Source organism: Anoplopoma fimbria, chromosome 17 (genome assembly GCF_027596085.1).
Source record: "Anoplopoma fimbria isolate UVic2021 breed Golden Eagle Sablefish chromosome 17, Afim_UVic_2022, whole genome shotgun sequence".
Lineage (NCBI taxonomy): Eukaryota > Metazoa > Chordata > Actinopteri > Perciformes > Anoplopomatidae > Anoplopoma > Anoplopoma fimbria.
Genome location: NC_072465.1, coordinates 21,446,524 through 21,472,895, shown reverse-complemented (window position 1 = coordinate 21,472,895; position 26,372 = coordinate 21,446,524). Strand labels below are relative to the sequence as shown.

At 40.3% G+C, this 26,372-nt stretch overlaps 1 protein-coding gene across 1 annotated transcript; it reads right to left on the bottom strand.

The window, feature by feature from the left end:
* Positions 1 to 379: 379 nt before the first annotated feature.
* Positions 380 to 15,274, bottom strand: eya2 (EYA transcriptional coactivator and phosphatase 2). The gene is made up of 13 exons (XM_054616723.1): positions 15,172 to 15,274; positions 14,521 to 14,637; positions 11,118 to 11,194; positions 10,687 to 10,870; positions 10,080 to 10,213; positions 9,868 to 9,951; positions 6,328 to 6,417; positions 4,203 to 4,261; positions 3,294 to 3,454; positions 2,406 to 2,520; positions 2,109 to 2,230; positions 1,892 to 1,992; positions 380 to 1,516 (listed from the first exon to the last, which is right to left on the bottom strand). Exons 1-13 carry the CDS (start codon positions 15,272 to 15,274, stop codon positions 1,436 to 1,438), a joined length of 1,428 nt encoding a protein of 475 aa, XP_054472698.1. The 3' UTR covers positions 380 to 1,435.
* Positions 15,275 to 26,372: the final 11,098 nt, after the last annotated feature.

Genomic DNA, 26,372 nt, shown 5'->3' with positions numbered 1-26,372 from the left:
TTTAAATGTGAATGTAAATAAGATTTATTTATATTTTTAACAAACATTTTACTCAGATAATTGAGCTTTTTGCTGTTTGAAAAATAAAACAATAAAACAAATGTTAATATCTACTGGTGTCTATGTTACTTTACTTCCGACTCTGAAATATACAGAATTTATGTAGATTCATGTTGTTGCAGTTCTGTTCTCTGACCTGAAGGCGGAGACTTTTCCTCAAAAAAGGGTAACTGTATTTCAGTCTGAATGTTGTGCTTCTCAAACCTCATGATAATTATATGTTATTCAAACAAGAATCATTCAACAGTTATTTATTATTCATTCAGTTCCTCTGAAATAACTCTGTGAAATAATTCAACTCACCTTTCCCAACATGGCAATTAATTTATTTTTTATTAATCTATTTTAACTGTCTGTCAAAACAAATCGACAATAAAGCATTATATACAAATCGTAGCTAAGCTGACAGGCAGTGTAATCGGCACATGCACAACCAGTTCATCTATATTACAAACAGATTATTAGGAAATTAAACAGGGAGAGAAAATAAGAAGAGTTAAAACATAACAACATGTACAACCCAGAATCAAAAGTAAGGATTCAAGCACCGGCCTATAATACAACATCTTCAAGACAACTTCTTATCAAAACATTTTTACAAGAGCATAGTTTTGGTCTTTGAAGGGGATATTTTTATTCTGCGCTCCCAAACTGTCCATACCTCATTGTGTTGTGAATTTAACCAATAATAAATAGCTCACATTATAATGGTAAAATACAATCAGACTATTTTAAATAGCCTCTACATATGAGGAGAATATTATCCAACATTTATCTAGCCAACATGATTAAAACAATTCTAAAATAACAATGAAGGCAAAAATCTATCCCACATGACATCATAGTTTTAAGTCTTGTTTCTAATTTTGTCTTTAAAATGGTATTGGAAAACAGGTTTAGTCCCACAACAAATAAAAAAAACAATCTGAACTTTTTAATAAACAGGATGTACAATTTTGCATTCAGTGCATCACCTTTTTTTGTGTACAAAAGTGGGACACCTTTCATGAAGTTGAGATGAACTGAATTAAAAAAAAAAAAAGGAAAAGGTCTTTTTAAAAAGTATTTGCAGTATTAACCATGGTTCCCTGGGGTTAGGTATGAAGCTTTGGTCCCTTATTTGTCTTTGGTCTTTTGTTTTGGTCCAGCACTTTTGGGTTATACTGCAGCCTCGCTTCGAAATCCTCACAGTTCCTTTGGCTTTAAGGTGAAATTGTCTGCCTGGGTGCTCATTAGGGATCAAATGCATTGTGCCAAACCTGAATGTAAGACTTGTATCACTTTCTAGGAGCAGCTTCACCGACGAGCTGCACTCAGGAGTTCAGGAGCTTCTCGTGATTTATGTGGAAGAGCAGAGCGTGACAGATGGCTCCCTCTAGAGGTAGTCCAGCTCCAGTGCATGGCTCAGAGCCTCGAGATCGGCTCGACAGGACACCCTCCAGAACGGCATGTTCTTCTGTGAAAACAAAAATCAAATCAAAATTACATCCAGGTTTAATTTAAAACATGCAGACTTAAGGCAAGCATACTTTAAGCTGCAGATTCAGTGCAGATGTGAATTATGGACTGTGGGTTTTGAAGGGAATTATAGTTTGTTACAAAGCTCACGTGGATAACATGTTGGCCTACGATGCATAAAGCTTAATGCAAAAAAGATTTGCCAAACGGCCAAACCCATGGAAATGTTTGACATTTCAATGCAAAGATTTAATGTAAAAAAAACAAGCTCAGAGACAGAAGCCGCAGATATCGAGTGTGTCTAAAAGTTAACTGATTAGTTGAGGCCCATTTTTCAGCAGTCACAGTCATAAAAGAACAGATTGAGTTGTACCTTCTTGGCCACGGACTCTTCTTCGGCTCCATCTCCTATCACCACGTACACTGCTCTCCGACCAAACCTCTGAGAGACACGCTCGAAACAGCTCTCTTTGCCTTTGAAAAGAGGAAAAATCAGAGTTGAAAATGTTAAAAGAGTAGCTTTCAGAAATATTTTTTATTATTTATGATTGTCGTTATCTTTGAACCCTTCTTCAGTGAATTTTCCTCACCTGTCTTGGTGGCACTGTATATGTTCTCTATTGGGAAAGCTGAGCCCAGACCGTACAGTAACACCTTGGAGAGGGCTGGGATGAGCTGGGTGGTGGTTACCAACACATTTACACAGTTAGGCCTAGAGTTAGACAAGACAGGAAACACACATTAACACAACGGTTAACTTATGATTCATTAAATGAGACATCAAGGACGGACATTCATTCAGAAAAATCCTAATTAAACTAAACACTGAAGAGGTACCAGCTAATTGACCCACTGGTGTAAATCAAGCCGTGGCAGCGTGAACTGACCTCGAGTTGATGACAGCCAGGGCTTTGAGTGCCTGAGTCAGCCACAGGTCAGTCAGGACCTCCATCTCTCTCCTCAGCTGTAACCACTCCTCTCGCTTGGGGCTGCCCAGCAAACCTGCCCATCAGGGGGAAGAACAAGCTTGATGGTCAGTCTTTGAAACACAACAGGGAGGATATGAACTTGTGAAAGCTCCGACGCATAAGGAAATTCAATTTACTGAGACGCTTCAAGGATTTATTTTGATTCTCACACAACATCCTCTAGCCAAAACCTCAGACATATGGTTTCCAGCATAGAGTAAAACAGCCAGCTGTAATCAGCAGCCCACAAGGTTCCATTTTGAACAAAAACTTCTGACTCATTATCCTAGTTGACAAACAAGCCTGGCTGCTTTTTCACCACATCACGATCCAATTAATTTAACCGGTAATGCGCCACTAATTAGACCTATTAGGTTTACACAGGCTCCTCTTGGAAGTAGCAGGTGTTTATGGTCGCATGCTCGCTGCATTTTGATCTCTAATAGAGTTTTATTTGGTGCACAAACTGGTGCTTCAAAAATACAAAATGTACTTTTCTCAAGCAGGAAGCTTGTATAACTCGATACAGTACGAGGAAAAGCAAAGAGAAATCCCAGACAAATCACTGTGGTCTGAAGCTGAGCTGTGTTCAAATTGAACTCTAGCTTGTGGCCTAGCAGCAGGTAAATATATATAGTGTGTCTATAGTGACTTTTTTTTATTTTACAATACTTTGACTGTTCATTTCTTTCATTATTTTTTTCTAATCATGCCACATATAACCCTTATTGAACAGAAGAGAAAATAATCTTAATCTCTATGTTGCCTGTACACAGCCGTGTTAAATAAAATGGGAGCTGGGCTCACCTCCAACATTATTCTTGTATGTGTTGTAGATCTCCTTGACTCTGCGGTACCGGAAAGCCAGTTTCCTCATCCAGTCCACCCCTCCGTGGACTCCCGACCCCAGGCACAGCGAGCCGGCCCCCGCTGGGCTCTGGAAGCCGTCCGACCCAAAGTTATAAGTGCTGCAGGATCACAATACAGGAAACAGTCAGGATATAGATCATAAAGACACATCTTATAGTAGCACTATCATTTGTCTTTCAAGGAAGGATGCTTTAATAGCTGGTACAACTATATTAATGGATACAGTTTCTTGCTTTAGGGATTGATTCAAGCGATTTGGTTTATGAACCAGAAGGCAGTGCTTAAACCATTCATCAAATTTAGGGAGCCTGCCAGTGTAACCACAAAAATCTCAGGGACGAGAAACGCTAAAATCGTAGACGCGAATGAAAAAGCTTTGTCAGTAAGAAATCATGAAGTATATACATTCAGCACAGCTAGGATAAATACAAAAACATCTTTGAGAATGAAAAAGGGCCAAGTACAATAAAATAAATACTTCAAAATAGTACTGTGGTACAGTCTGGCTCTTTCTCCTAAAAGTATCCTAAAGTGCTTCAACAAGTTTAGCAATAAAACGTCTGGACTGAGAGAGACGGAGGGAATGATAAAGAGATATTTTGATGAGAAATGAAAGCGTTGGATAATCCTGCGACATATTATACGGCTGTGGAAGTCAGGAAAATAAAAGACATGCACATGCTTGCATGCATGGATACACACAGACACGCACAAACTCTTTGTCTCATCTCTCTGCTGTTTTTTCCGCATGTGCACTAAAACCCAGAGGGCAAGTCTGGTTCACAAGACACAGCAGAAGAGTGTCTCAGCAGAGCTTTAAGTACAGTAACACAGTAGAGCCTTTACCTCAGGTCCTGTCCGTTGTCGTCTGATGCCACGTCATCAATATGGACCTGGTCACATTCCTAGGAAATGAAAAAGAGAGCGGATATATCAAGAGATCCATTTCAGAGTGGAGCCCTGTACAGGCAGGTCTTTTCTCTTTAGGGGAGCCTGCGGGAGTGATAGCAGCTACAGAAAAAAGAAAAGAGCTAACATAAAAGACAAGGAAGGAGGAAATAAGATGTCAGGACGTGGGACAGCGAGGCGCCGGAGATACAGGTCAGTCAACATGGCTGTGCGATTCTGGTGTAACCACGTAGTAAATTAAAGTAAAGTAAAGTAACTCTGTATTTTTTTAATAGGCTGTCCAACATTTTGGTAAAAAAACAACAACAACAATAACAACAACAACAACAACAACAACAACAACAACAACGAATAAAGGCCTATTGTCTTTGACAAGCACATTGGTGCGCATGTTGTTCCTCTCGACTGGATTGTTAAAGCAACCAGCCAGACTACAGCAACATGCAGTTAAATCAAAAACTTGAAATAGTTATTAAAATCGGATATTTAGGAGGAAAACAAAAGCAAGGAGCATAAATGCATCATAGTTTGCCAGGAGCAAATATACAAGTATGTCCAACAATGACTCCTAAAGAATACTATAATCTTTTTTAATTATTTGTTTTAAGTCTAGCCTCACGCTTCCAAGTCCCACAATCTTTCAGATACACATAATACACAGCTGTGCACACATTAGTGCAAAAACTGAGTCAGAGTATAACTTCCAATTGTCACCCAGCGACCCAAGGCAGACAGGGTCTCCTATCACCTTTCAGCCATCTTGCGCCAGACAGACTACCTCATCTACCTTCCATCTACACATAAATCAAGTCCCAAAGGCTGCAACCCACCTCCCACTCAGATGCAGTCCTGCAAAGACCCTATAGTGACCATACATTACAAATGACCTAAAGTCAGAGCAGCTCCTCTTAGTCCCTACATAGCATGTTCATTTTAATCCAGTTTTAAAAGATGGAAATGAAGTGGAAGACAGCCATAGTGATCTTCTCATATCCCTTTTTTCTTTAGGAAAAGTTTAACTGGAAATTATGACTTTGATTAATCAGGCATTCATGCATGCCAATAACAATTATGTGATCTTCTGGTGGTATTACAGTTATGACAGCAGTGATAACACTCATAGCCGCTAACGTTGCTACTGACATTGGAAGGACGAGATAATTGTGCCTCAAGACTTAACAGTAGTTGTCAGCCCGCTGTGGCCCACTGCTTAAGAGATTTACTGAGCCCTGACAACAAAAGAGGGGATAAGAACCGGGTTTGCAAATGGCTTTGTTGGCTCCTTTCCCTCCTTCTCAACTGTTCCTCCTCCTGTTTGACTAATTTTCCTCTTGGATGCTCAGACAAACACCTATAATTATAACACAAAGTGTACTGGTTCTCTTTCTCTCTGTGTACCTCTCTAATCTTTTTTTTCTTTGTCGGAACAAGGCGTTGGCATTTAGGATGAAAAAACGTTTTCAGTCACTAGTAGATTGTAAAACTGCATTTTAATGACCACTTCAGGAGTCACCGTTTTTACAGGTTATCCAGGTTGTCCATGTTAACTTTGGTGGATTTTTAGGCATCAGGTTAGGTCTTACTGCGAGAGCTCTAAAGCCAGCAGTTAACAACCCCTCCTTTTAATATTTACCCTCCTCAACTGAGGAGGGTAAATTGTTTGGAAAATGCTGTAGTAAGAATTAATGCGGGATAGAAGTTGTGTGAGGGGATTTCTACAATGACTGCTACTGTGCTTTTTGCCAAGTAAGAAAATAGCACCCAAATGTCAAACCTCTTGCTAGGCGGTTGCAGGGAAGATTTTCTGGTATGCCAGCTTGTACTGTTGGAAATGTTTTCACTGCTGCTATTTTCCATCTTACTGGAAATAAATCTTAGTTTTAAAAAAATCCCCAAAACTGTCAAGTTGCAAGAAAACTGAGACGCAGAGTGCTGCAATGTGAATATGTAATACATAAATAAAAAATTGACCAAAACAAATTTCCATCCTGCAATGTTCTAAACAGCTTCCCCTTACACTTTTTTTGATGAGTCAATTCACACTCAAATTAAATAAACTCACCTCTAAGTCATTGAAGAAGAGTCTCGAGTCGGCCAGGTTGAAGATCATCTCTTCCATCCACAAACCAAGAGACACAGCCTTTGAGGAGTCCTGATGCACAGACACACAGAGAGATACACACCAATCCTACATTAATAACCTGCTTTTAAAGCCACACTACACAGTTTTACTACATTTGGTGGGTACATTAATGCATCTGGTATTTGGACCCAAACACAAATCAGGTTTTCATTTCTCTTTGGCTAAACACAATTTATTTCCTAACAATCACAAGTCTTAACATTGATTTTCAGTATTTATTTCTCAATGTGTATATACTGTGCGAACAAATTCCCCCTCAGGGGATTAAAGACTGTGATCTCTCTAACAGTCACATCCATTTCAACACATTTAAATTAGAGAAAACTGCTCTGTAAACTGCAGTTTGTGGTTTGACATACTTAATAAAAAATGATGTCAGAACATCTCATTCCAGGGGCTGCACCCTCAATAACTAGTTAATAAACAATACGATAACGAGCTCAGGCGGAGATTGATGGTGTAAGAGGTTTGACATTAAGAGAATAAATAGTTCAAATTGGCCGATTGAACATGACAACACCTCTTGTCATGATTCTGGACCTGTCAGTGCAGCTGCCTGCTTGTCTCTCTGAACAGCTTTCACTTCCTCTCCAAACTAATCAACTGGATTGACATAAACAGGTTTCAGGGAGAGGCAAGGGCGAATATCTATCCGTCAAAACTGTCTGCCGATTATTATCTTCACAAAATCTTTTCTAACTAGCATTGGCTTCATCCAGCCTATCAATTACCCCCCCCCCCCCCTTTTTTTTGCAAGTTTCAAAATTACAAATAGTTTAGGCAAACCAATGCTTTTAAATTGGTTTGCCATGCAAACACAATGTAAATTTACCAACAAGACTAAGAACATGCCAGCGGACCAGACTTTGTGAGGCTGTAAATAGGCACAGCAGTGAGCCTTGAGCTAAATGCTGACATCAGCCTGCTATCATGCTCACAATGACAATGCTAAAATGTTTAGCAGGTACAATGTTTACCAAGTTAACCATCTTAGTTTGGCTTGTCAGTGTGCTTACAACCGTGAACTAGCAAGTCACCCATCGTAGTTTAGCTTGTTAGCATGCTGACATTTGTGAATTAGCACTAAACACAAAGGTATTTGCAGGTATTTGGACATTAACCAGAGTATTGGACAAGTAAACATTTTAACCCGAAGTGATTATAATTCCTCCTGTTGAGAACATGAATGTGTGTGAAAAATGCAATCCATCAATCAATCCATCCCATAGTTGATGAGTTATCGGCCAAAACTTAATGCAGACTTGATGTTGCTGTGATCGATGGCCACAATTCTAACAAGTTGGAGAATCACCTCTTTGATTTTTACATAGATTGTCAAATAAATTATTTGACTGTATGGATGGCAATGACCGCCTGAAATGATGGGGAAAATACATTAGAACATCTAGAACACAACAGTAAGTCTGTCAGCGTTGAAACTTCCCCTCACACCACCCATCTTCTCTTCTCCTGTTCTTTTTCTCTCGCATTGGAAAAAAACCAGAACAAACACGCAGGTGTTGCATTACATCAGCTGCAGTAGTTTCTTAATAAGCGAATTATAAATCATCCCCCAGAGAAACACATAAATCATGAGTCTGGCTGACAAACAGCGTGGGTGTGTTGTTGTTCGAGACTACAAAAGCAGGTGTGTGTATGTAATGCGCGCTGTATTGTTTTGATGGCAGCGTTGGCTCGTCTTTGGCAGCGAGACAGGAGAGGCAGAGTGGTGTCAGCCAAAGGTGAATGTTAGATTAGTGCATCTGAAATGACAGGGAGAGAGCTGCCTTCTGGCTCAATTTGCTAGAAATGGGCTTCGATGACACAAGCGGGGTAAATTATGACAATTAAATAGCCCCCTCCAAAAGAAAGGTGTAAAGGGAAAAAGATAATTGAGGACGAAAGGTGGAAAAAGTTCAGTAGGAGGAGGAGGAGGATGGCAAGGAGAAAATAACTAGGTGGAGGATTGAGAAACACTGGACTAAAGAGGAAGAGATGAATGAAAAGGATGAAGAAGGAGGGGTTAAAGGCTTAAGAAAGGATTGTTGTGCTTGTCTAATAATTGGAATAATTATCTATAATCACGTTCCTCGAAAACACGAGGGCTGTTCTATACAGATGAACAACTACAGGCCTCTTCATGATAATCCCAGAGAAGAATTTCAGAAGACAAAAAGAGGGGGAAGAAAAACACATAAAAAAAAGCACCTAAAACATTCACCTTTACTCTTATGCAGGATGTTGGATATGGAAAACACACTAGAGGACAAAGAAGGGTGCTGTATGATAGATGAGATAGCGGGAAAGCTGTTAAAGGGGAATCAGCTCCTCATGTGGATCTCCATTCACCTCTGGCTAAACCAAGCTGGTGAAAACAACTGTCTTTCAACACACCCATTAGTCTTTCCTGCACCCTGGATTCAGACTTGCCTTTCTGTAAAAGGTCAAAAACATTTGTTTATGATAAAAGTTTATTGGGCTGACCCTAATGGGAAGAGCCTGGGCTGTTGAAAGTAGACAGAAAGAGGGACACAACACAGTGAAGTGGAGATAATTCATGCCAGAAAAAAAGGACATTATTGTTGTCAGAGTAAGATGAGTTGGCTGCAAATTTGGGAGGGAGAAAAAAATTCAGAGAAAATAGTTGCTAGCTTGTAAGACGTCTTGATGCTTTGGATTGTTAATCTGTTTTTCCGCTGTCACTCATATAATTCCTCAGATGCATTTCTGAGTTTTGATGTCAGAGTCCGTCCAACTGAGCTCCAGCAGCGGGGCGTTCGAGTGGCGGGAGGAATACAGGAATTTTTGGCACATGAGTCACATTTTAACACATCCACTCTCTCTCTCTCTCTATCCTTCTTTATCCCTTTTTTCTCTTCACTACCCCCGCTGTCTCTCTCTCCGTGGCAGAAAAGAAAGAAAAAGAAACAACGGCATGCATGGCCTGCCGGGAGGCTGAACCGAACAGAAATGCTGCTCTTAAACTCCCATCAGCCTTGTGTCAACCCGCAGGGGGACCGTGAGAATTCAAAACACACATACCCGGCCAAAACCAAGAAACGCACCACTGGCCGCCCCTTGTCAGCTGCCTGTCTGTTATGTAAAGGTCCCACCGGCTGTCAATCACGCCGCGGGATTCGGGGGTAGCTAAACAGCCCCGGTGCATTATGAAAAGAAACAAGAGGGCAGAAAGGCAAAACAGCCAGCGTGTGAAAATGCTCAGGGATGAGACCCAAAGGTCGTGGACTCGGCTCAGGCAGCCAAACCTTTGAATGTTAGTCAAATAAGCACTTGATCAGTTAGACAAAGGGTGATCTGACCAAAGCAAGATTAGATTGTTGTTCCGAGGTTTTTGTGACATTTAGCCAACCTACCCTGGTGCAATGTTGTTAAAGTCTGATGAGCTAAAGAACGGACTTCTTACAGTAAATGACAAAGGGAGGGGTTGTATCAGCGTACCTTGCCAAATCGCGAGGAGAAGGTTCCCGTGAGGAGCGAATGGAAAATGATGATGGTTTCATCCAGGTCCCAGATAAACACACGCTGCAGAGAAATAACAGATATGTAATGTTAACCTCATGAACGTTTATGTGTACGTGTGTGAGAGAAAGAGAGAAAAATATTGAAGAGAAATACTGATAATGTTCAACACTGTGTGAGTGTGTGTTTACCTCTATATCAGAGTCCAGAGGTGGAGCGGGGTCACTGACTCTTTTCCTCCCTCTGAGCTTCCCATCTGACCCCCTTCGTGCTGGGACCTCCTCTTTACCTGGTGTGGGGGGGCTGGGCGGCGGGTGGTATTCTCCTAGAAAACAAACACACACACATCAGTCTCTACTAAACAAACCTTTTTCAAAGACCCATACTTACATTTTTTTACTCAAATGCATGTGATTTTTCTGACATGATTTATTAGTCACGGACAATACAAAATATTCTATTGAGTTGCATTATGGGAAGTGTAGGATCAAGCGTTTTGGAAGGCATACAAAGAACTAAAAGTTATGATATCTCAGTCAGAGTTTTTTTTACTGTTTTTTATATCTGTCTCTTGAAAGTCACCTGATTTTGTGCAGTAATAAATCACCTGATGTCCCTTTAATATCCAATACACCACTATGATAAAACAATGGCACATAGTATTGTTCAAAAAGGCACCTATATATATATATATATATATATATATATATATAATAACCCATAAGACAGGTTGGCATGATATTGCTTGTGTATGTGGCCTAATTTAAAAACAACAACAGGTGGTTTGTCACTCCTTACCTGTGTGTGACTCCGGGCTGTGATTGGGCAGCATGACGGGGTGTTCTGGATGCTGATAGGCTAACGGAGCTGTGATGGCAGCAGGGCTGATGTTGCTGCTGGTTAGGTAGGGACTGTTGTAGTGATGAGAGTTATAATACGGAGAGTACTGACTCTGGCTGTAGCTTGAGTACGCTGAAAACTCCTGTCAAAAGGTAAACAATGACTTCAGTGTCATTTAACATTCCAAAATGAAGGGTCCAACAATATGATTTATTTAAGACAGTTACCTTTAATTAACCAGAGTGACAGCTTGTATTGTTTGAGTGTGTGTGAGTCATCATGACAAAATGTGGTCCTTGTTTTTAGCTGATACATTTTTCTGTTTCCTGTTGTGGAAACTTTTCAGATGTCTTTGCAGCAAATCACCTTGTAGAAGTCACATTACTCACTTGCTGGGTAGAGTTGAATGGGGTTGAACTTGAGATTGCATGGGTGCCTTGAAAAATTCCAGATGAAATACCACCACCTGAAAAATGATGTGAGGTCAAAGGTCAAACCTTTTAGGATGTACTTCATCATGCAGAGTAGAGAACAGTTACAATCTGGTGAGAGATTTGACTGCGTTACATCCATGAATCAACCTCGGATATAATTTCACAACGAAACGATCTGATCTGTGAAACGTTGAGGAGAAAGTAATGAGCAGTAAATGTTGACTCCGTCCTCAGTGACGGCTCAGTGCTGCAGGAGATTTATGTTTGACATAGCAATACAGGTGGGAAAGTCTGCTGCTGCTGCTGCTGCTGCTGCTCTGGGAATCTTCTCAGTCTAATCAAGCCAGGGCAGGAATGTCTTCCTTCAAGCAATCCCCCCCATAGTGACACTGCCTCAGCCTGAACCTTTACTGTCAAGTCCGTCCATGCTGTTTGTTTTTCTGATTCATTGTTTCACCTCCACCTACAGCACTGGACAGCATTTCTATTTAGGTAGTAAGCTGGATATCTCAAAAGGTTTGAATGGTACAGTAGTAGAAGAACATCAGTGGACAGATGCAGCGCTTACTGACCAAGTTTAAACAAGACTACTAGCAACTCTAAGAGGGTTTCGTTAAGCACAGCGGGTCAACATGCTGATGGTTAGCAGGTATAATGTTGATTATTTAGTTTGCTGCTAACATTTGCTAATTAAAGTGTAGCTGGGGTAGATTGGTATTCAGCCACTAACTTAAAATTCATCCTGAGTGGAAAATGAATGTCTGAACTAAATTACGTTTCTCAAAAACATTTCACTAAGATAAGTGAAAACTTTGAGCAACCCTTTGTGGGTTTCCTCCAGCTGCACCCTTCCACAGCACAAAGACGTGCAGGTTACGTCAACAGGCGGCTTTAGATTGCCAGCATTGTCATTGAGTGGCGACATGTGGTGGCCCATAATTGATGGGACATGACAGTTCATTGTGCAGATTATTGTCTGCATTGCAATTAGCGTGTCTGGAACAAAATAAACAGGTAAATTAAGCTTTAAAAAAAAACTGTACTGCATATGACCTGTAGGAAGGTTATACCATTTATATAAAGGACTTGGAGAAAATTGTTTGAAAGCTGATTTAGCATTCTTTTCTGTAAAGGACCTGCCTTGTGTTGGTTTGACTGCTAGCTGTACAACAAGTCGCCCTTTGGGGACATAAAGATTGATGACCTGAACTGTCCTGATTTTTAAAGATATACTTCCTTGAGGCTAAACTTCCATGAAAACTTCAGTCCACTACTGCTCCCTCTTGCTCCACTTTGCTTCTTCTCCCCTCCACAGTGCATAACAAACTAGAGAGAAATGACTCAATGGAAGAACCACACTGAAACCTCCCCGGACAATACAACAATCTTCAAAGCGACTGAAGGAAAAATACAGGAGGTCTCTAGAGTAAACACAAAAAGGCTCTCATAGTCCCCATTTGGTTTCAGTTGTACGCACAGTGTACAGTACGAGTTTCTATGACTTTTGTGGTGTGTGTCTGTGTGTGTCTGTGTGTGTCTCTGTGTGCGTGCTAGTGTATTGCGTACATTATAATGGATGACATGGAAACATTCTGAAATCCTACAAACATTTGGTTGTTGTGGCAGTTTATTACTGTTTGAAGTTTGCAGTTAATGATTTATGCATAAAAATATTCAAACAAACTTATTTTGTTTGGGAACAGTGTCTTTCAAACTCAAACTACACTCTGTTCCAACAGTCGTGCTGTAACAGAGCACAGTCATTAAGCACTTAGCGGTTTGTAAGTCATGTCTGACATCTGAATATTCTCTTAAAACAAAAGTGATATGGGGGAACTTTTGTTATTTGGGAAGGGCTGAAAAGAGAACAGAAAAGTAGGTCACTATCTCCAACTCATGTACTGCTTGTTATCAATGTAATTATCACCATGACAACTGAGCAAACCTCAGGTTCCATTCAGGCAAAACTGTTGAACAAAAGTACAACTGGAGTACAACTAGAGTCTTTGGCCATTATTTCTATCGAGACACCTAGAAACGTTGAGACCTGAAATTATTCGAATTAAGTTCGCCAGGGCAAAACCCACGAGCTGTCTTACAATTAAACAGTTTTGGTTATCGAAAACCACTTTTTGGATGTGAAACCGCAAATGAGCGTACTCTAAATGTCCTTCTGTGAACGGTGAGGAATCTTCACAATGGACAGGTTTTTTTTTTGTCATTATTTTGTTTTGTTTTTTTACTTTTTCTTGTTAAACCTTGACCCACAATCCTCGGCTCTATTTGCTCGCACAGTTTTTACTGGGAAATTAGAAACTTTTTGAATATCCTGACTTTCTGGTTTCACCTTCAAATAAAGTGGTTTGGATAGACTTTGGATAAACAATTGCCTTGCTGAAAACCTGATTGTCTGATTATTTATTTCTCTGTCTGACTTTGTTTCAGTGTTGTCATGAGTGCAATGCTATTACTATTACGACCCATCAAAACTTATGTCAAACCTACAAAAATAAGTAAAAGCAGGAAAATACTATCGCAATAAAGATGGTATGTGAATGCACTGTACCATTATAATATAGAGATTAGCTCATGTTCCAATTATTACAGTACTTGTAAAATAACAATATGTAACACCAAACCTCATCTGTTTACAGTTTTCTCTCCTTTGTCTCATCCAAACAGTGGAAACAGGGTCATCCCCCAGTCTGCAACCCTAAACCTACTCACCCCTCCGTATAATGCACCTTAACCTCTCCCCTCTCACACACAAGGTCAATTTCATGCTGCTTTCAAAGCCATAAAGTCGCACTGAGCGAGTCATGCTTTGGGCGCCGGACGACTGAGGAATGTGTACAGCGAAGAAACACACACACACCGTCAGAAAAACACACACACCAGCATGCGTGGGCAGAAAGCTGCACACACACTCGATTTGAGTTTTTGTTTTTCAGCAAAGACCTTCTGCCCATCTCTTGTTCTCTGTTATTCTTGTTTTTGTTCCTTTCTTCCATCCTCCTCCGTCTATGTGTTTTCTCACTGTCTCTTTCTCCATAACAGGCACCAGCGCTCGCATGCTGTGTTGTTGGTCTGAGTGGAGAAAGGAGGGCCTGACCCCGAGAAAAGAGGAGGGGTGGGGAGACTTTTGACGCCAGGAGTCCAGACCGCAGCTAATGGAGAACAGGTGTGGCAGAGGAAAGGAGAGAAAGAGGAGAGGAGAGGGGAGGAGAAAAGGAGTCGAGGAAGGCAGCAGCAAGGATGGATGCTCCTTCTCGTAAGGTTGAAATCAAAGATGGTGTGTGTAACGTTTGTGTGTGTTAGTGAGTCCATACATTCAGTGCATACAGTGTTTCAGACTAACCGTGTGTGTGCGGGTAGCTGTAGAGACTCTGACTGGGAGGAGTGCTGCTGAAGTTTGAGTAGCCCAGTATTCCCGTCTGCCCTGGAGAATGACTGAGGCCGTCTTCTGTTTTAATGTCTAAGTATGGAAAGATGCCATGAAGGGAGCACAAGTGGAATTAGTTTGGTTTCAACATGCAGTTTTATAGCCACTTATACAAAGGAAAAATGCAAATAATTTAGATTTGTATTACCTAATTAACTAAGTCTGTATTTCCTGAGAGAATCAATGATAACGACCAATGCAAATGTAGGAGCACACATACGAATGTATAACAATCAATCTCTGAAACACAATGTGCTAATTTCTTGTATTGATTAAAGAATTGTCTTGTCCCCCCTAGTGTGTCTCTTTATTGATCCACTGTGTCTAAAATCGGCAAAAAAAGTTTCCCATTTAATGTTAATTGTGTTGTGTTGCTTCTATAACTTAGAAAAAGAAAGCAAGCACTTCATATACAAAAAACAGAGAGAGCTAACCTAACTTGCAGAATCTGATGTTAATAGTTCACTTGTACTTGAACACTTCCATCACATTACACAAAAATATTGCTTTTGAGATGGTAATTAAAACAATGCATTAAGATAATAATGCATGTTTGTTGGTACTCACTGTAAGATGGCACGCTGTAGCCCTGTGTGTGGTGAGTGTAAGGTGCGTACGGCCCTGCAGCCTGGAGGGCCGGGCTGTACTGAGTCTGTCCATACGCAGCCATGACTCTTCTCCCTGTCCTAAAGAAGGAAGAAATAATGAGGAAACTTTTATTGACAAGTTCTCTTTTTCTTCCGTCTGTTACAATCGAACATGTATTTTGGTCAGGGTTAGAACTGAGTGTGAGGAAGAACAACCTAAACATTCAAAATATGCAAAAACGTTATTTTAATGCCACGTACAGAACAAAAGGAACTCTGCTGGGAAGCTAATGCTGGCTAAATCTGAAGAGATATTTTTAAACAATTACAAAAAAAAAGATTGGACTTAATTAAAATGAAAATTCAAAAATAATTGGTAAAATATACTTTACTGAGTTACTAATTTACATCACACAGTTTAAGGCTGAATCACGATGATGTGGCAGTTTCCTTGGGATTAATAGCGCCACATTTTAAATAAACATAAAGACATACATTGCAATGCGTGACAAAGTAGTGATGCAATTTCAATTTCAATTTCAGTGACAAATGTTATGAAAAACTCACCTGCAGTAGGAACGATGAGTTTGTAATCGATGATAAGAAGCCCTGTGAATGAACAAAGAACGGGCACCGTCAGAAAATTCACAATGGAAGCAGTTAGGAAATAAACAATGAGATTTGAATGAGATAAAACTTGAATCTACTAGAGCTGTAATTGAGTGCTTCTCACATATTAGCATGACTTTAAATTACATTTAATTGGCATCAGCATTATTTATTCATTTGTACGATTCTTTTTGAAATCGTGTTCTGCAGGAGACCCTTTTACTCCAACAAAAATGTGATAAGATTCAAGTTTTCAGTAAGATAAACTTATGCAGTTTTTCTATAATTCAATTCCATTTAAGTACTTGATAAGTGCTACAAAGATTTGGCTGCAAACATGACGATGTGCAGTGCTGAAGACCATTTTTATCATGACACAGGGGTTTATTTTCAGACTATATAATCTCTTTGACTGGATGATTGCAGTAGATCCAACGAACAGCCACTATTCCTCCAAAGCACTTTACTCCGTTTTTTTTTTCCCTTTGTAGTTTTGCCCTCTCACCTGGCTCTGTAGAGAGAGCTTTATCCTCTATATCCCGTCACACTGCTGTTAGTCAGGTTCCTCTCGAGCCGTCAACTGTCCTGTGGAAACAATAGCAAACACACACCATCAGGACACTGGTATGCAGGTGACTGACACATGGCGACTTGCCTCGGGGCCTTGCTGCAACACGATGACGAGGGAGGGGAGCAGGTATTTTCTCCAAGCACAGAGTTCAGGAGGTGAATCATTTCAAGGGTAGGCAGAAAGAGAGAGAACGCAATGAATGAAGCATTGATGTGAAGAGTTTGGTCATTAGAGACTCTGACAGTTCAATGATGAGTTACAGGAACCCGACAGGTAACATTGTTTCTACGGAAAATGATAGAAAGATTCTCCACCAATGCTGACTCACCCTACTGTTTGGCAATGTTGCCATGCACACACCGTCGGAGTGAAGACACTTTGAGGAAATAAACCAGAGCGAGACTGTCGTCCAAATTCAAAAATAATAGCAGTGTGTGTTGTTTTTTTTCACAATTCTGAGTTCAGGATAATTTCTCATGTACGGTTGGTGACAGGATAAGGTTGCTATCTCTAACTGTTTTATCTCTCTATCAGGCCCCACTAACAGACATATCGAAGGATAAAAGACTGAGAGTGGAAAAAAGCGTGAAAAGAAGAGAGGGAAGGGGAGGTCTCGGCTCAGTAAGCTGGAGGTCAAAAGGTCAATGCCACATGAATTAGTCGGAGCAGGAAGCTGAAAGAGGTCAGTCTGTTTGACAGCAGATGCTAAAGCTGAGTCACACAGCGTAGCACTCAATCTGAAGCAAGATGTATTGTGGGTGACTGAAGTTGTATTGGGAAACTTTGAGGTAAAAGTCAAGTCATCTATTAATATTAGTATGCGGAGAATATCTACACTGTACTTTTGGACTTATTCTCTAGGATTTATATGAGGGGAAATCTTAATTTTACAGTTTGCCTGTTGACTTTGTTCAACCGTTTTGGGGAAAGCATTCTCCTGTTTTAACTTGCACAAAAAGATTAATGATGGCTTTCTGAGTTTGGTATGATAGATTGTCAACCATCACTGATGCTCCCGTGGTTGAATGGCAGCAAATTTCTTCAGCTTCCAAATCATGTGGAACGCTTCTCTTGTTTATTTGTGCTATATGGCAATGCACAACAGCGTGAACTACTTTACTTATTTCATCTCTCTATGTCGCTCTCTCTCTCTCTCTTGTCTCTTTCTGTTTCTTTCACTCTCTTTGCCTCTGGGCCATTCCAATCTGGCAGAGCTGCAGCTAACTGCCTGACCTCTGACCTCGCTGACAAGACATCGACAGAGACAGATGACAGTCATGAATTATGGGGGCAGCCGGGTTTTACAGCAGCAGAGAAGATGAAGGTGAGGGGGGAGCACAAGCTGTCTGAGAAAAAGTGACAGAAGTTGTGACAGTCAGCAGAAGCTTCACTGGCATCACAAATCCCGACACGACTAACAGTATCTTTTGTGTTGTTCTCATGTCATTAACAGGAGCTTTTTTTGACAGAAAAGCAGGGAAAAACACATCTTATGTTGTGTCAGCTCCAGCTGATGGAGCCGCCCTCCTGGCTTTAAAAACACCCAAGACAGCTCAAAGTGTTTTCTGAGTAAATAAATGCACTTCAACCATGAAGCAGCCACAAAAACTCGACAGCCAAATATCCACCTGCTCATCTGTTATTGACTGCAAAACAAACATGAATAAAACGGACCGTAAATGTGACACTAAGTAGGTGATTTACTGTTTGTCAGGCAAGATACAAATTTGATAAAAAATATTAATCTAATCTGCTCCAAATAAGTGAATATTATTAATCTTAATATAACTAAAGCCTCAAATTAATCAACAAATCTTTTATTTTTAGCTTCAGTTAAATGTTCTGTACTTTCAATCTAAATCTTTTGTCCATGTTCACGAAAGGTTTTCCCATTATTTTCCACTTTAAATGACCCTTAAGACCTTGCAGCCATCAGAGATCCTGATCTGACCTTTGTCACACGCAGACTGTGAAGCCTGTGAGAGTAACACTGATCCCGCAGCACAGAGGGAAAATAAGGAAAGTGCTGTTGTGCTTAGCATTTCCTAGTGCTTCCCAGGGATCAAAAGTGAAAGCGACGCCTGCGACGAGTCCTTTTGTCTTCAGCTGCATCCCTGAAACAGTCCTGTACGCACACACATGCACGTACACACAAACACAAGAACTGTGTGAGATAGGGGAAGGCACTTCCTGGTTCAGGGTGAGGCCTGGGAGGAGGGCGCACAAGGCCATGGGAACTGCAGGACACCGGAGGGAAGATGAGCGGAGCTCAGCAGAGATGTGGAGAGCTGAGGGCTGAAACTGAAGCTAAAACAAACCCAGCAGGGCCACGGGGGGCCGCGGGGCCACAAGGCCAGTCCCACCAGCTTCACCTGGGTCCCAGGGTTCTGCTAGACCACTGCTTCTTTCACGGATATCAAGTTCTAGTCTTTGAGCTGATGGATTACATCACAGGATGGCGTATTGTGCTTTAAGTTGAAATGTCATTTGATACAGTTAAAAGGACTGCACTGAGTGTGTGCAGATTTACCTGAAGTTCAACTAAACTGTTGAGTGAGGAAACGATGACGGACACGAAACTGATCCATAAGGGTAAACCTTTCCATTTATCAGTCCATCCAAATCTGAAGGAAAAAAGGTTCCAGCTGTTCAAAACTGCCACACGCAACGGCAGGGTGGCAAGCCGACCGCCATAAAGATTATTGAAGAAGTAGAAAGAAAAAAATAACTGCAGGGTGGCAAGCCTCTGGCCAAACACTGCACACAATGGCTGATTGTCGGTTTTGGTCGGACACAGCGCCCCAAAATAGTTTACAAAAAAATAAACATGACACAAAAACACAATAATATCAACCTAACAATGATGACCAAATTATTGAATATTTTTCCTAGCTTAAAGTCACAGCACTTGGTGAATTTATGAAGTAGAATCCTGCATTATACTGTATTACATATTTTAAATGAATCTCCATAATTTGGTATCAATGTTTTTATCTGAATATCATATGAGACTGTGTGCAGTTTCTCTTATCTACATTAGTCAACATATTTGAATATTATTTCAGCTGTCTGATGTGTGTGTGTGTGTGTCTGGTTAGACTGTGTCAATATGTGTGCTGTGTCAGTGTCTGTCTGCGTATAGGTTTGGACATGTGAGAGTCTGGTCCCCCACTGCGGTGACCCTCCGATGGTTTGACCTTTTATCAAAGCGTTGTGGATCTCAAGACAAGGTGACTTGCTGGTCTATAATCGAGCCATATGGGACCCCACCTGGAGCCCTCAATTTGGACAGTCTGCTGAAGCGCCTGAGGCAAAGTTGGGGATTGATTCACTGCTGCACACAAACCCTCTCTCTCTCTCTCAGTCGCTGATAAAAGACACAAAACAAGGGCCCAGTATTTGAGTATCAGAGGCTTCGTGGTGGAAAACTGTGCCATCTGCCAGCTACTGCTCTCTTTAACCACCTTTGGCACACAGCAGTACAGTTAGTTTTAGCTTTATACTTTAAATCCTGTAAACTTCATCCATATTCATAAAAGCCAACACCTCTAAAGATAAAAGAAGATGATTTATCAAGCAGGTGAGAATTTAGACTGTTGTTTTCCCTTTAAAATATCTAATAGATAGTGATAAAAACAGAAAACCAGCCCTTTAAGACGCTGAAAACTCCTCATGTACTCGTAAACCTGATAATCCTTCAAAAAAACGTATTCAGACATATAATATACCTGCTAATCTGCCAAGTAGAAAACATATTTTTATAAACAAACACATGCTGACACAACAAAGCCACTCGCTGTTTGATCATATTTTTTCCTCAATGCACAGTGCTATGGGGTGATTGTTTTCATTTTGTATCTATTACTTTACAGATTTCTTGATAAATCAGTTGATCAATGGGTCTATCAAATGTTAGAAAAGACTGAAAAATGTCCATCAAAATTTCACAAAGCCAAACGTGATGTCTTCAAATTGTTTGTTTTGTCTGATCAACACTCCAAAAACAAGATATTAATTTTTCTTTTGAATCACATAAGACAAAGGAAAAATGTAAACCCTCACAACTAAGAAACTGGAACAATTCACAAAGAGGCTGTAAGGCGGACTAGTCGGCGAGATGATGTTCTGTCTCATTTAGCCCCTTGTTAGCAACCGTCTTTTTTAAGACACGTAACAGATTCAAAATTAACGAGAGGAGAATTTACTGACAGATTTGGGATTGTAGAACAAAAAGTTGAATCTTTTAAGCTTATGTTAACCACAGACTTAAATTCAGGCATCTAACCAAAAACTCACTGACTTTGAGACGAGGGAACCGGAAGTGCAAAAAAAAGCTGACTCATTTGCATTTTTTAGGACTCATTCCTGCAGCATTATCTATTTAGAATAATGTTAATCCTCCAACTTGCAGTTAATTGAACCTGTTTAAAATAAAATAAGGAAACCACTGAGAAAGTTGTACGGTGTGTAAAGTAGTCTTAAAGAGAATATTTTCTTTGCCAATCAAAATTGGTACAGTAGCTGTGCTGTGACAGAGGCTCAAAAGTGTTGGTGGTCCACTAACAGATGTTCAGGGTGATAATCTCAACCCACCACGATCTCAGCAACCAGAGAATTCATTAACAGGCAAAAAAATTCCAAGTGTGTGTTTGTGTGCCCTCCACATATCTCAGCATCCAATAGGACATAAATTATTAGGAAAAGTGTGTTATCTGCCAGTTACTTCACTGCTGCACAAACAAACTTAACACAAGCTTTTTTCTGACTGGGGTCCTTTTTGTGATAAACTGTTAAAAATGAATTCACTACGATTTAGTGTTGTTGCTATGCCTAAATCAATTACCAGAACACTTCCTTTTACCCACAGACAAAGTTGTCTGACAGCAAAAAAACAGAACAAAAAAACCTGAACAGTACTTCTTTTTTTGAAGTTAGGAAAAATGCTAATGACAACAGTAACCTGACACTTTTTTGTTGACTCCATGTACCAAGTCTGACATTTGCTGAGACAGTAAAAAACAAAAACACAAGAGTAAGATGTTTCCATGTTTCCGTCACCTGTTTACTATCAGAGTGACCCATCTGAATATGGTTTCACACAGACAGCATGCAGACATCCCAAGCTAATACAGCTATTATCATGTTTACATCAATAACCGAAAAATTTAGAAACCTGAGAAACCAGTTTAAAAGAGCACAGCAAGCGATTAATCCCCTTATTGACATGTTAAACTCTCACAGGGGACTCTGCAACGTTTTCCTTAAATAACCAGAAACACACGCACACCTGGCTAATACTGAAGATCTTTAAATTAAAAGTGAACGAACAGTTAAGTCACATAATGACAGATACAGAACAGAAGTCACTCTTTGAGGGGGCTCTGATTAATCCCTGGCAGCAGTGAACCTGTTGCCCACTCTGTCTGCACTGTGTAACTTTACCTCTCAGACTCGGTGGCCTCTCTTTTCCACTTGACTAACTCCCTGCAACAAGACTGCTTTAATGCCAGAAGCTACCCCCTTCTGTCCCTCTGTAATCAAAGCCTCTTTATTCCACAATCCAAGTGTCTTAACTCTGTTTTTCTCCAGCACACATTCTCTTCTTAACTCGCCTTCACTGCCCCATAACCCGGCACTCACACTCTAATTATATCACAAACTATTTTCCCCCAGTCATATTGCCAAATCTGGGAAAGGACCACCTACCCCAAAAGGCCCAGACTCTGACTCTCCCAGAACCAGTGCCCCGGGACAGGGGTCAAAGTGAGGGACAGCTGGCAGACCTCCCAGCATCCCGCAGGAGCGGGAGTGGGGTTGGAGGACCAGGCTGACCCCAGTCAGATGGTGGTCTGGCTCCCAGGTAAAAAAAACAAAACATCTGGTCCAGTGATGGGAGGGTGGTCACACACGCGCTCGCACACTCAAAACTGACACACGCCTGACTGCATGACTGCTCCTGTTTTTCTCTAATGAACTCTCACACACACAAACGTACACACACACCCACAGACTGGCTGCTTTATTAGTCATTAGGATGAAAAGGTTTGCCCTCGATCAGTCTCCTCAGCGGGAGACGGCTAGTGGCCGCCGTAGTTGCTAACAGCTGGCCAGACAGAGCTCGTTGGTAGCTGAAGCTCACAGGCGTTACAGAGGGACTGAGGTCCAATTACTTCTTTACTATTAGATTTACTGTGTAAGTGTGTGTGTGAGACAGAGAAAGCGAGAGAAAAGAGAAAGGAAGCCAGTGATTTATGCTCTTTGAAAAGATAAGAATGCAGGATAGATTAGGTATTATAAAATATGACTAAAAGAGGGAAAACGAAAACTATATTCAGGAAGAAAAATTCTGACACCAAAAATTAAATACTCCCAGACGAGGAGAATTATTAAATTCTCCTTTAGGGTGGAAAGTACCCAAACCGTTATTAAGCACCAAAAAATGAAATATGGTCACTGCAGGCTAAACGCAGCGATGTGTGTGGCTTCTCCATTCTCAGAGAGTGGAGATAGTCAGAGAGACAGCTGTTGTCTGCTGACAGCCCAGGGTTCAATCACACACACACACACACACACACACACACACACACACACACACACACACACACACACACACACACACACACACACACACACACACACACACACACACACACACACACACACACACACACACACACACCACAAGGCCTCCCCGGGTGCTCTCTTGGGGCTTAAAGGGAATTAAAAAGGGGAGGGAAAGTTATGAGAGGAGAAGACATTTAGAAGGAAGTGTGATAACTCATACAACATTAGTACCACCAGCATCTCTTTTTCAATCCTGAGCTTTTGTTTCACTAAACATACTGAGAGGTTTATACAGATTCACTCACACAAACAAGGTCTCACAACACAGCAGACTAGTTCTCGATGGATTATGACTGATCGAGCCTTTTACACACACAAACAAAAATATCCACTGAAAAAAAGTTAGCTATTCATAGAAACAAGGATTAGAGGAGAGGAAATGAATTTTTTTTAAATGCTAATAATTCAGAATTATTTTCTCATCTTTATATGTGTCTCCGTTTCACCATCTGCTTTTGCTTTAATGCTTTTCTTTACAGTAATAAAGACGTTTTACAAAGAATAGTTGGGGGAGTTTTGATTTAGTCAGGCTTTCTGTTTACGCAGACAGCTGCACATATCAGGCTACATTCATGATTGCTTCTTCTGAAGTTGTATAAGGTTCAGAAGCATTCGTTCCGTGAAAACCTAGAAGACTTCGACTCTACTTTATTCCATGGTGACGCCTCAATGAGGTATACAGACTGAGTTACACACAAATAACTAAATAAAAGAAAAGAAAAGAAAAGAAAAGAAAAGAAAAGAAAAGAAGGGACACTAATCGCTAAGTAATGGGGAAATGCTAAAGAATAAAGGAGCGAATGACAAGTAAATTAAGAAATGAACAAATATAGAAATCCACAAAAGTGCACTCTGATAATATACGGTGATTACTTAAAAGTAGACATTATTCTAACAAACTTTGCAAGATTGGTTAACTTTTTTTGTGGTCCTTTCAAAAGCTTAAATAGTATGTTTTTCTTTATTATCAAACTATAATAAAATGAAACTCATCACCTTGTTCGCATGTCAAACATAAAGCTTTTTGTTTGCATGCACATTTCGACATATTTCCTTGTTCACAGAGCTGAGCGAAAAACACAAAGCCGGTGTGTGAATGAATACAATAGTGTCATAGAAATGCATAAAACTGAAAAAGGTTCAAACTTTTTTACACCAAATATTGAACAGACTCACAAATTGAAACTCATCGGTCTAGCTTTTAGTACTAGGATAATACCTTTACGTACAAAGAGGATGAATTGAATATATTTTCAGAGTTTAAGGGCCGACATGAAAACCCTGCTGTAACCTTGAGTTCAAGTCAGCCAGGCTGTTTGACTCCCAAAGAGAGAGAGAGAGAGGAAGAAGAGGAGGAGGAGGAGGAGGAGAGAGATGCACAGAAGCTAAAAGACATCAAGAACTGTGCGGCTGTGAAGATATATAATGAAATTGGTGCAGATAAAGTCAGGAAGAGCGGAACTTCCTATGAAAATATTTATCATTCCACAAACGTTTGGCTGCAGAGGGGTTTGGAATTAATTTGTGTTTTCTTAAGAGGGGGTGCCTTGCGCTACAGGATGGGGAATTCTCCACAGCCCGGGACTTTTTGGGCTGCTGCTTATTCACAATTTATTAGAGCCAGTAATAGGAACCATGAAGACCGAGGAGAGAGAGAGGCAGAGAGGCTGAGAGGGACCCGACCCAGCAGTCCAGAAATGGGGCCTAATGTTATTAAGAGACGAACCGCAGTGTTAAATCAAACACGCCCGAGCACACACCTTTGGTATGTGGTCTGAGCACACACACACACACACACACACACACACACACACACACACACACACACACACACACACACACACACACACACACACACACACACACTCCACCACCCCTCCATCAAGACCCTTGGATGGTATTTGTGGGGGGTTTAAATACAGGTATACAAAAGGAGATTTACTGAGATTTACAATCTGTCACACTGACCTGAATCTGATAGCGCAACTACCTAAAATAAATAAAAACTACTTTGGCTGGCCATTTCCCCTGCAGGTTTATTTCAGATAACTGATTCTGATATGGAGAAAAATGTATTTTATAAAAAGCAGAAATAAGTGTGAGCTGGTGGGAAACACATTTCCCTATTAAACACTCTCAACAAACTGCCACAATGGTGATAGTAATAAAATCAAAAAGCCCTGAAGTCCATCTATGAAGATGCAAAACCAAAAAGGTTATAGTTCAAATAATGCTAACTAAAATGTAATTTAAAAATGAAATGGTGTTATGATCTCACATATTTCATAACTAATAAATGTCATGAAAATCTAACCGCTCTAAATGACTGTAATGTAATGTAATGTAACCAGATCCATACAAGAAAATGTAATGTCATATTTTCTTTGCTTTTAATCTATTTATATTTTCAAAAACCAAAAGGCCCCATTAAATCCTTGCTCCTCCAACTGTGCAGCTAATAGACATGTTTAAAGGCGATTTAAACGGTTGGAAAAACAGTGAGCGAGTTTCTAGTCTGGAGCCATGAAGGGGTCCTTGAAAAATATGAATACCAACCTTTGAAAAATGCTTAGTGAGGCTCCCCTAATTTAGTAAATGAGGGTCCCTGCATGGCTGCTGTGGGGGTGTCAGTGGTTTCAGTGTAATCTTCTGTACTTCAGCCGAGCAAAAAGTGTTGCAGCGATTTAACCAGCACCAAGAAAAACAAAAGGAGCTCAATCTAAGAGAAGGTGCCTCGCACACTTTCCCCGTCCACATAGTTTAAGGGTCTTTAAAGGGGGCCACACAAATAACTAATTTGTTGATGGGGGATTTTTTTTTTTCTTCTGCTCCTTATGATGAATATTACAATGTATTATAATAAATAAAAGAAAGTTATGCTGAATAGTGAAGAAGGAAAATGATATGATAGTATCCGCAGCTGACAAGCAGATTTCCAACTACACTGAAAAGGAAATTATTGGCTTTCCTTTTTCTGCATTTTCCTTTTTCTGCATTTCAATATCATTTGCGTAAACTGTACATTGATTCCAAATAAGTTCAACAAGCATCTAGTGTTTGCATGAGGCCTTTATGCTTCATTTGCCCCTCACGGATTAAGGTAATACTGTTGTACTAACACATTATATGAAAACATGCCTTTTCAATTATTGCCATTAGCGTATTAGCCCAATATTTATATTAATTAGATTAATTTATTAAATTCAATTGGAAATATTTGCACATACAATAAAATAGAATAATTAGTCTCGTGTTTATTTGTTTATTGTAAACGTACCATGATTTAATATTTGATTTCAAGACACATATAATTAAAACACACACAGGAGTGGCCATTGCTCTGATATAATATTTGATTAGATGTGATGCTTATTTAT